Below are 10,434 nucleotides of genomic sequence, written 5' to 3'. Positions count from 1 at the left end.
TATTGAATAAAAATAAAAAAAAATAAAAATCATGCAATCATTAGCTATCCACATTATTATAAATTTCATTAACTTAAGCTCCCGTTTGATCATAAATTTTGAAGTTAAAACTTTTAAGGTTTAGTTTTTTAAATTGTGTTTGAACATGCATTTCAACTGAATTTTTTTAAATTGTGAGGGGAAGTCTCAAAAATCTAAAGACTAATTTGAACGAGTTTTTAATAACTTGAAAATATTTTAATTGTCAAATTTCATAGCTAAACAGATATTTGAAAATAAATTTTAAATTTATAGTGAAACGCTAGCTAAAGCTCATGTTCCCCCCTATAAATTGCAGCCATCAGCTACCTAGTCTGTTCAGAGAGAAAAAAAGAAAGAAAGAAACAAGTACATTAACTGTTAGTTGAAATTACCAAAAAGAAGAAAAAATGGCTAGCTTTGAAGAGACATTCACTCAACCCAAAACCACTGTTCCAAAAAAGAGCAGTGGAATTATAGGTTATGATGTACCTGAAGGAGTGGAAATTAGGGGAAGATATGATCCTGAATTTTCCAAGATTTTAACTAGGGGTGCTTTGCAATTTGTAGCTAGTTTGCAGAGGGAATTCAGGAATCATATCAAGTATGCTATGGAGTGCAGGAGAGAGGCCAAAATGAGGTACAATAATGGCAGTTTGCCGGGTTTTGATCCAACAACCAAATATATTAGGGAAGGAGAGTGGGTGTGTGCTCCTGTGCCGCAGGCTGTGGCTGATCGGAGGGTGGAGATTACTGGACCAGTCGATAGGAAGATGGTCATCGATGCCCTTAATTCTAGAGCCAAAGTTTTCATGGTATGCCATATCCCCTGTCGCATCTCCCTTCCCAAGTTAATAGTAGAACAGAACTCTCATTTTAATATAACTAAGAAAAACGAAAAAAAGGCCAGTGTGAATTACATTGAAGGAAATAATTGAGCAAAAATAATGGTAGCACTAGACCTTTATGTAAGTAATTAACCTCAATTTGGAGTGGAAGCATATCCAGAATATGTGCATTTTGTTTTTCTTTCTGCATATCATTGTAATGCAGTTCATAATATAATATTCCACAGGCGGACTTTGAAGATGCACTGTCACCAAGCTGGGAGAATCTAATGAGAGGCCATATAAATTTGAGGGATGCAGTCAATAGAACAATAACATTCCATGATCAAGCCAGAAATAAAGTATATAAACTGAATGATCAGACAGCTAAGTTGTTTGTGCGCCCAAGAGGGTGGCATTTGCCAGAAGCTCACATCTTCATTGATGGTGAGCCTGCCACGGGTTGCCTTGTCGACTTCGGCCTCTACTTTTTCCACAACTATGCCAACTTCCGCAAGGCCCAAGGTCAAGGATCTGGACCCTTTTTCTATCTACCCAAAATGGAACATTCTAGGTTAGTTGTGTTCTTGTTAGTAAATTTATGTAGTCTTGAGAATTATATTCCAAGAAAATGTAGCAGTTTTTGTTTTGTTTGATCAGGGAAGCTAGGATATGGAACAATGTGTTTGAGAGGGCAGAGAAATGGGTTAGAATTGAGAAAGGAAGCATTAGAGCTACTGCCCTAATTGAAACACTTCCAGCTGTGTTTCAGATGAATGAAATCTTGTATGAACTGAGGGACCATTCTGTTGGCCTCAATTGTGGTAGATGGGATTACATTTTCAGCTACATCAAGACATTCCAGGGTCACCCTGATCGATTGCTCCCCGATAGGACACAAGTTGGCATGGCTCAACACTTTATGAGGAGTTACTCCGACTTGCTCATCCACACTTGTCATAAGCGTGGCGTTCATGCTATGGGAGGCATGGTATGTCTACATCAATTCAGTTTCTTTTTTTAATTCTATGTTCTTTAAATAATTTTACACAAGCATATTTGTATTATTTTTATTAGGAACTCAAATAAAATGTATAAATTACCAAACATATGGACACGAAAACATTTGCATGCTAGTAGGATGTTATGATATTAAAAAGTACGCACATGATCGTTCCCACATTGGAGCGATGTAGGAGTACAATAGGAAATACTTTAGCGGTTGTTGATATGTATGACAGATCGTAAGCCGATTAGTGTGTTGGCTGCAATATTGTCATCCTTTGATACTTGTGTGATTATCAACCCAACACCAATTTTATTTTATTTTATTAGTTTTACAATATCTGAAAAAAAAAAACATCTGGAGTAATTTCCAATTTCTGCATTAGGTTAATTTGGAATCTTCTTGTACATGATCAAATTGATGCATAATAGCTGTGTTGGATCCTTGAAACAGGCAGCTCATATTCCAATTAGAGATGATCCAGCAGCTAATGAGGCAGCATTGGAACTTGTAAGGAAGGATAAGCTAAGAGAAGTGACGGCGGGGCATGATGGGACATGGGTTACTCACCCTGGCCTAGTTCCAGCATGCATGGAAGTCTTCACTAACAACATGGGCAATTCCCCAAACCAAATCCATTCCATGAAGCGTCGAGATGCATCCATTCTAGATGAAGAAGACCTGCTGCAGAGGCCGAGAGGGGTCTGTACCTTGGAGTGCCTTCGGCTGAACACCCGAGTGGGAATTCAGTACTTGGCAGCCTGGCTGACAGGGCTTGGTTGTGTCCCTCTTTACAACTTCATGGAGGAAGCTGCTGCAGCTGAGATTAGCAGAGTCCAGAATTGGCAGTGGCTGAAATATGGTGTGGAATTGGATGGGGATGGACTTGGGGTGAAAGTGAACTTAGACCTGTTTGGAAGAGTGGTTGAGGATGAAATGGCTAGGATTGAGAGAGAAGTTGGAAAGGAGAAATTCAAGAAGGGAATGTACAAGGTGGCTTGCAAGTTATTCACAGGGCAATGCACTGCACCAGTTTTGGATGATTTTATGACTCTTGATGCCTACAATAACATTGTCATACATCATCCTATTGGATCATCCCGGCTCTAAATTTTGCAGCTTTTCATTTCCTATTAATTTGTTGTCCCTGTATTGTTTATTAGTATTGCCATCTTCCCCAGTAATGATGAAAAGAAAGGGAATTTTGCCTTTGAGAGGATTGCTGATTATCCAAAGGCTCTCTAGTTCAGCTTTGGTTTTCAATTTATCTGTTATTTGTATCTATCCATTGTAATAAAGGAAATTGTTCATTTTGTAGTCCTCGTGAATTGTTTAGTACGTACCTTGTTCGAACATCTTTCATGTGTCAAACTTCTATATGAGCATAGCACAGTCCGCTAAAAACATGCATTTTAACTAGTGCTAACACTGTCTAAATTCAAAATACTATAGGATTTTCAGCTCACAGCCAGATTATGTGTGTGTTACGCGAGATTGAGAACTTCTAAAATTGTTTAAAATCAGTTTATCTGTAAATTCATTGCACAATTCTGGCAACACAAAGGTATATGTATAAAAGAAGGTGCTATTTTCACCCAGTAGCCAGTTTCACCATATTATTTAAGTTATATTCATTTTTTTCAAATTATTTAATTGGCTGTCGGTGTTACAAACTTGAGACAAAGCACATACTGCACTTGAGCTCTTGCCAAAGCATTGACAAACATTAAAACAAGGTTTCTAGACAGGTGCATGCAATGGCAGAGACAGGATTTTCAATAGGGAGATTCAAAATATAAAGAAGCAAGCATACGAAGAAGTCAAGAGGATTCAAGATCTGCCATATAATAAAATAATTTTGACCATATATACACTATCTAAGAAAATAACGGCTCACTTGAATAATGGGGTTATTGGGTACAAGTGAACGATATTAAGGAAATAAAGGAAGTAGAAAAGAAAAGAACCTGCTTGAGCTCTTGACGAGGCAAATTGGACATGGCAAATAACTTGATGGCATCTCCTCCAGTGAGGCTTTCATCTACATCTGTACCCAATAACCCCATTATTCAAAATTCCTTTGTTCTCTTATTTGAATAACAAATAAAAATGAGAGAATATATTACCTGAATTAGCGAAACTGAACCATTCTTGAGAGATCTTCTGAAGTGAACACTTGAATGCTCAACTACAAGGAATCAATTCCTTTGATTGCATGCTCAAACTAACTATTACAATGGAAAGCTTAAGATCAACAAGGTAGTTGAAAGGATAACAAGGAATAGTAACTAAGGATAGAAGGGAAATGAGAAGCGTAGACTCAAAAAGGGGGGTGAGAATAACAGATAGAACGGGAATGAGGAGATACTGACACTCCAACAATATTCGCATAAACCTATTTTGCTCCCACAAGTAGCTATATATCAACTTGGATCCCAAGCAGAGCCACTTAATATGGTATTGGTGGGCTGCTTTGTCAATACTGGTACAGACTCATTCATGAGAATACCTCCGGCCCTAATAAGAACCTTGTCCTCAAGGTTCGAGTAGTAAAGCCTAAATCAACAACATCATTGTCAGAAGCCCATAACTGAACATAGGCAAAGAACTTCCTCACATTCTATGAATCCGTGATAGACCTTGGGACACTACTTTGGTGTCCAAAGAATCTCCTTAGCAATACCCTACAAAACAATTCCATAAGAAGAGTCTTGTAGCCTGCTACAGCTACAACATTGGCTCCAGTAGGCTCACAGAGATTTGTAGATGCTTGCATTATTCTGTCACTCTCCTAATGGCCACATGGTAGTATTAACATATGAGAAGGGGGAAAATATTTGATTCTGCTTTGTTGTGCTCCCTTATTATTAGGCCATATACACCGTTATGAATGCACTCATGGGTAGTACTAGGGAAGTGAAGTAATATTCATAACCTCGGAAACATTTTCTGCACCAAACTTGCGCATAGCAACTCAAATGCACAGTGAAAAGTAAGCTGAACTCTTGTATACAATAAATCATTGTTTCACAAGGTACAAAGTGATCAAAATGTGTGTTGACCAACTGCTTTGCTTGTTCCTAACGTCCTTCAAGATCAGTTGTATGCACTTGAAGAATTCCTGAAGTACCTCCTTTCAGCAAGCAAGCCAAGTAGCCCAAACCAAGTGTCATAGAAGAAGTGAATTTCTCACGCGATATAGGAGGAGCCAACTGGCACATGTTGAGTGAAGGCAACATCTTGAGCAAGGAATAATGTCATAATACTGTTAAAAGCAGAGGCATAGCTGGGGAACACCCTACATAAGAGTAAGCAGTAAAAGTAAATCTAAAGGGCCAGCAAGATTGATTGTCGCCATCCACAAATCTGGTCGGGTGAGTTCATATGTTGCGACACCAGTACTAATAAGCTTTGTCCCTGTAAGTTATCTCGACAATTTCACTCAGTTGTAAGTTAATACTTGAATAAGCTGCACATTTTGTAGCTATCCATGTACCAATATTGTATTTCTTAAGTATTACAATAGCACAAGGAATGAAAGTCGAGGAAGAAGTCTTGTTCTTGAGAGAAACCATCAGAAGAAAGTGACAAGCATTGAACATAGCAGAACCCCCACAAATGGAATGAACGGATTTGCATTGCAAATGACTATCAAGAGTATAACGTATCCATGTTGTATTAAGAAGAACAAACTGAATACTCCCTCACAGTTGAATGCTCGTTCATAAGCCTCTATCCATCCAATCCAACAAACAACACAGTCCTTGGTATTCTATCCAAAACCGTGTGACAATCAGACAACTGTCCTCTGATACATTGCAATCAGAGTATATCCACACTCAATGTAAGCCTTGCAAGGAATGAGGATATATCACTAATAATTACACCAGCAATTTGATGTTCAATTATCTCACTAATGTAAGATCCCACCCTTTAGTCATAGAGTAATAGCATGCTGATGTGCAAAGTATGCTAGCATGTCTTAAATGACAGGAAATAATAGGAAGTACCTACGACGAGTCTGTACACTGATAGCGGACTGCCTCATGAAAACAAACTCAAAGCACCACATGCAAATCCTACGGGCATCTCTAAGAAGAAAGGTCTCACCATGGCCAACAATTATGACACCACCAGCTTGAGCCCCAAAAGCAAGACTAGCACCAACACATGCACCATTCTCGTCAAATTCCAGCACGTACAAAAGATTACCATATATGCCGGAACACGATCGAAGAGAATGAACTGAGATAAATGCTTCGAACCAATAACAAGTGGATAAGCCATTTTTCATGCACTCACACATTGCTAGATCCCAAAATCGAATAAAGATGGCTGGTTGAAGAGATATTGAAAATCTCATGGTATAACAGATTTATCATCAGTTACAACAAGCTTCAGATGTCAAAATTGGCATTGTAACTCAAACTCATTTCGCTGGAGACTTTCATCAAACACTATCTCCTCAATATTTAATGACATTGTAACTCAAACTCATTTCGCTGGAGACTTTCATCAAACACTATCTCCTCAATATTTAATGACATTGTAACTCAAACAGATTTGCTTATAATCCCTCTGAATTATCCGCTACCAAATCAAATACAGTGTCAAATTTACCACAACGACGCTGTTCATAGATTACATTATTTTGTGGATTGAATTTCACTTGAGGTTCCTGAATGTTCATCTTCTGGGTAGAAGATTGGGGATGATATAAAATTCATGGTCCAGGCTTATTCATGAGTAACATTCTTGTTTTTTCTTGGTTCCGCAATAATACAAAATGTTTAGTTTTGATGAAAATAAAAAACTTGTAGAGAGTGATGGAATTGGAGTATTAAAGAAATCAGTGGAGAGAAACCATTTCGATATTATCTTTCTAGTGAATTTAAATGTAATGTTTCAAATATGTGAAATTTGATAAGATTGAATCATTATGCAATAAATGGGTTGGTTATAGTCCCCTTAATATTTAATTGGGTTCAAATGGATGGATTAATATGAATTAAATAATATGTCATATTTCAGTATGTTTTTATCAGTAAATCATTTTTCATTTGTTTATGTCTGTTATAAAATTTGCTTAATTGCTTCCTAGACAAAGGACAAGTTGGTAATTTACTGGGTAATTTTGCTTTTACGTTGCTTTGATTGGTAGTACAATTTGCTTTGAGAGTTGTCTGCTTCATGTTTTTTCCTCTAATTCCCACGGTGTCATTTTGTTGGTAATACACTACTTTTTCAAAGATGCATTTGCCCCTTTTTTTTTTGGCACCATTTTACATCAAATCCATTGGTGCACATTAGTAAATAAACTGAAGTTTGACCCTTTTTAAATGTCTAAAAAGGTATAAAAGTTTTGTTATTAGGACTTTTCCGGACCCATTCATCCCATCAGAATGTATTTTTTGTTATTTTTGAAGAAAAAATATTATTTCGAAAACTTTAAGATATTTCGCATTTGATTAAAATAACGTAAAAAGTATTACGTTAATAAATAACTTACAATATTCAAAAGACATAAAAACATTTGGCCATATCAATGTCCTATAAATTGAGACATGAGAGGTAATATATATTATTTAAAAATTACGTAAGAGGTACTACAAATTACAATAATTAGTAATTTAAAATATTTAAATATGTGCCGCATAAATTGAGAAATAAAATAATATATATTGTTTCAATAAAATTATGTAAAAAATATTATAAATCACAATAATTAATAACTTAAAGTTTGAATATTTTCTCAAGTTCTATTTGTATCACATGAATTAAAATAAAAAATAATATTCCCTCTGTTTCAATTTATGTGACACATTTTGTTTTTGAGAGTTTAAGTTTGACCGAGAATTTGCTTATGAAATCTTTAATTTTTTAAAAATAAATTTATATATTTGTAAACTACGTAAAAAACACTATAAGTCACAATAATTGACTATTCAAATTATTTAAAAGATTTATGAAAAATTTACGATCAAAGATAGATTTGTTTAAATCTCAAAATCTGGTATATATCACATTGAGACAGTGAATTATATATTGGGTTTGTGCTGGCACCGAGTCCGTATCTAGTACTATATAGAAAATAGATAAATTTCAAAAATATATAATTAAGTTAATTATTTTAGTTCGTTAAGATTACGAAGTTCATTAATTAACGAAAAAGGTCAGGCAGGCAATTGTAACTCACACAATTTTTTAATGCCTATTTTCGCATTTACAGGTCTTTTTTCAAGAAGTACCCAAAATCATTGATTCTTCGTGTGTTATATAGCCCATGGATCTGGTGCTCCGGAGCACTCAATTTTTTTTATTTCAAATGAAGACCCCTGTCAGGCATTCTCCGGTCAGGCATTCTCGGGTCAGGTGTTCTCAAGTCGAGCGAAATGAAGACTCGTGTCAGGCGTTCTCGGGTCAAGCTTTCTCGAGCCAGGCATTTTTGGGTCAGGCGTTTCTAGGTCAGGTGTCCTCAAGTCAGGCGTTCTCAGGTCAGGCGTCCTCAGGCGAACTTAGGTCAGGCGTTCTCAGGTTAGGCATTCCCAGGTCAGGCGTCCTCAGGTAAGACGTTCTCAGGTCAAGCGTCCTCAGGCATTCTAAGGTCAGGCGTTCATCTTTCCAATTTCAAAGATGTCAAAGCCCATTTGAAATGAAGACCCCTGTCAAGCATTCTCAAGTCAGGCGTTCTTGGGTCAGGCGTTCTCAGGTCAAGCGTGCTCAGGTCAGGCGTGCATCTTTCCAATTTCAAAGATGTCAAAGCCCATTTGAAATGAAGACCCTTGTCAGGAGTTCTTGGGTCAGGCGTTCTCAGGTCGGGTATTCCCAAGTCAAGCATCATCAGGTCAGGCGTCCTTAGATCAGGCGTCCTCAGATCAGACGTTATCAGGTCAAGCATGCTCAGGTTAGGCGTTCACGGGTCAGGCATTCTCAGGTCAGGCGTGCTTAGGTCAGGCGCGCATCTTTCCAATTTCAAATATGTCAAAGCCCATTTGAAATGAAGACCCTTGCCAGGAGTTCACGGGTCAGGCGTTCTCGAGTCAGGCGTCTCAGGTCGGGTGTTCCCAGGTAAGGCGTTCTCAGGTCAGGCGAAATGAAGACCCGTGTCAGGCGTTCTCGGGTCAGGCTTTCTCGAGTCAGGCATTTTTGGGTCAGGCGTTCTCAAGTCAGGTGTCCTCGGGTCAGGCATTCTCGGGTCGGGCGTTCCTAGGTCAAGCATTTTTAGGTCAGGTGTCCTCAAGCGAACTCAGGTCAGGCGTTCCCAGGTCAGGCGTCCTCAGGTCAGGCGTTCTCAGGTCAAGCGTCCTCAGGCGTTCTCAGGTCAGGCTTTCATCTATCGAATTTCAAAGATGTCAAAGCCCATTTGAAATGAAGACCCCTGTCAAACATCTTCAAGTTAGGCGTTCTCAAGTCAAGCGTGCTCAGGTCAGGCGTTCATCTTTCCCATTTCAAAGATGTCAAAGCCCATTTGAAATGAAGACCCTTGTCATGCGTTCTTGGGTCAGGCGTTCTCAGGTCGGGCATTCCCAGGTCAGGCATCCTCAGGTCAGGCGTTCTCAAGTCAGGCATCCTTAGGTCAGGCGTGCTCAGGTCAAGCATGCTCAGGTTAGGCGTTCTCGGGTCAGGCATTTTTCAGGTAAGGTGTGCTTAGGTCAGTGGTGCATCTTTCCATTTTCAAAGATGTCAAAGCCCATTTGAAATGAAGACCCTTGCCAGGCGTTCACGGGTCAGGCGTTCTCGAGTCAGGCGTTCTCAGGTCGGGCGTTCCCAGGTCAGGCGTTCTTAGGTCAGGCGAAATGAAGACCCGTGTTAGGCGTTCTCGAGTCAGGCTTTCTCAAGTCAGGCATTTTTGGGTCAGGCGTTCTCAGGTCAGGCGTTCTCAAGTCAGGCGTCTTCGAGTCAGGTAATTTTTCGATCAGGCATTCTCGTGTCAGGCGTTCTCAAGTCTGGCGTTCCTAGGTCAGGCGTTCTCAGGTCAGGCGTCCTCAGGACAGGCATTCTCAGGTCAGGTGTTCCCAGGTCAGGCATCCTCAGGTCAGGTGTTCTCAGGTCAGGCACTCTCGGGTCAGGCGTTCTCGGGTCAGGCATTCTAAGGCCAAGCGTGCTCAGGTCAGGCGTGCATCTTTCCAATTTCAAAGATGTCAAAGCCCATTTGAAATGAAGACCCTTTGTCAGGCATTCTCGTGTCAGGCGTTCTCAAGTCTGGCGTTCCTAGGTCAGGCGTTCTCAGGTCAGGCGTCCTCAGGCCAGACGTTCTCAGGTCAGGTGTTCCCAGGTCAGGCATCCTCAAGTCAGGTGTTCTCAGGTCAGGCGCTCTCGGGTCAGGCGTTCTAAGGCCAAACGTGCTCAGGTCAGGCGTGCATCTTTCCAATTTCAAAGATGTCAAAGCCCATTTGAAATGAAGACCCTTTGTCAGGCGTTCTCGAGTCAGGCATTCTCAGGTCGGGCGTTCTCAAGTCAGGCATCCTCAGGTCAGGCGTCCTCAGATCAGGCGTTCTCAGGTCAGGCTTTCTCAGGTCAGGCGTGCTCAGGTCAAGCGTGCTCAGGTTAGGCGACTCGGGTCAGGCATTCTCAGGTCAGACG

General features: G+C 39.7%; 1 protein-coding gene and 1 long non-coding RNA gene across 2 annotated transcripts; one reads left to right on the top strand and one right to left on the bottom strand.

Annotated features, from left to right (window-relative positions):
• The first annotated feature begins 360 nt into the window (after positions 1 to 360).
• Positions 361 to 3,168, top strand: LOC125824166 (malate synthase, glyoxysomal-like). Its single transcript, XM_049503527.1, has 4 exons — positions 361 to 833; positions 1,094 to 1,419; positions 1,506 to 1,836; positions 2,305 to 3,168. The coding sequence occupies exons 1-4, from the start codon at positions 429 to 431 to the stop codon at positions 2,959 to 2,961; spliced, it is 1,719 nt and encodes a 572-aa protein (XP_049359484.1). The 5' UTR covers positions 361 to 428; the 3' UTR covers positions 2,962 to 3,168.
• Positions 3,169 to 3,671: 503 nt separating this feature from the next.
• On the bottom strand, positions 3,672 to 4,253 carry LOC125824201 (uncharacterized). The gene is made up of 2 exons (XR_007442759.1): positions 3,978 to 4,253; positions 3,672 to 3,898 (listed from the first exon to the last, which is right to left on the bottom strand). It is a non-coding gene; the product is annotated as an uncharacterized LOC125824201 (long non-coding RNA).
• Between the last annotated feature and the right edge of the window lie 6,181 nt (positions 4,254 to 10,434).

The sequence above is a fragment of the Solanum verrucosum genome, unplaced genomic scaffold, assembly GCF_900185275.1.
Source record: "Solanum verrucosum unplaced genomic scaffold, falcon-dt-bn FXZP01000088.1, whole genome shotgun sequence".
Classification (NCBI taxonomy): Eukaryota; Viridiplantae; Streptophyta; class Magnoliopsida; order Solanales; family Solanaceae; genus Solanum; species Solanum verrucosum.
Note: the sequence above shows the minus strand (reverse complement) of the source record. Positions and strands in the feature narration are given on the sequence as shown.

Excerpts from the sequence above, each read along its gene's own strand:
- LOC125824166 (XM_049503527.1), top strand. The coding sequence starts at position 429 with ATGGCTAGCTTTGAAGAGACATTCACTCAACCCAAAACCACTGTTCCA. Across the intron at positions 1,420-1,505 it reads CCCAAAATGGAACATTCTAG|GGAAGCTAGGATATGGAACA; the intron begins GTTAGTTGTGTT and ends TTGTTTGATCAG. Across the intron at positions 1,837-2,304 it reads TTCATGCTATGGGAGGCATG|GCAGCTCATATTCCAATTAG; the intron begins GTATGTCTACAT and ends TCCTTGAAACAG.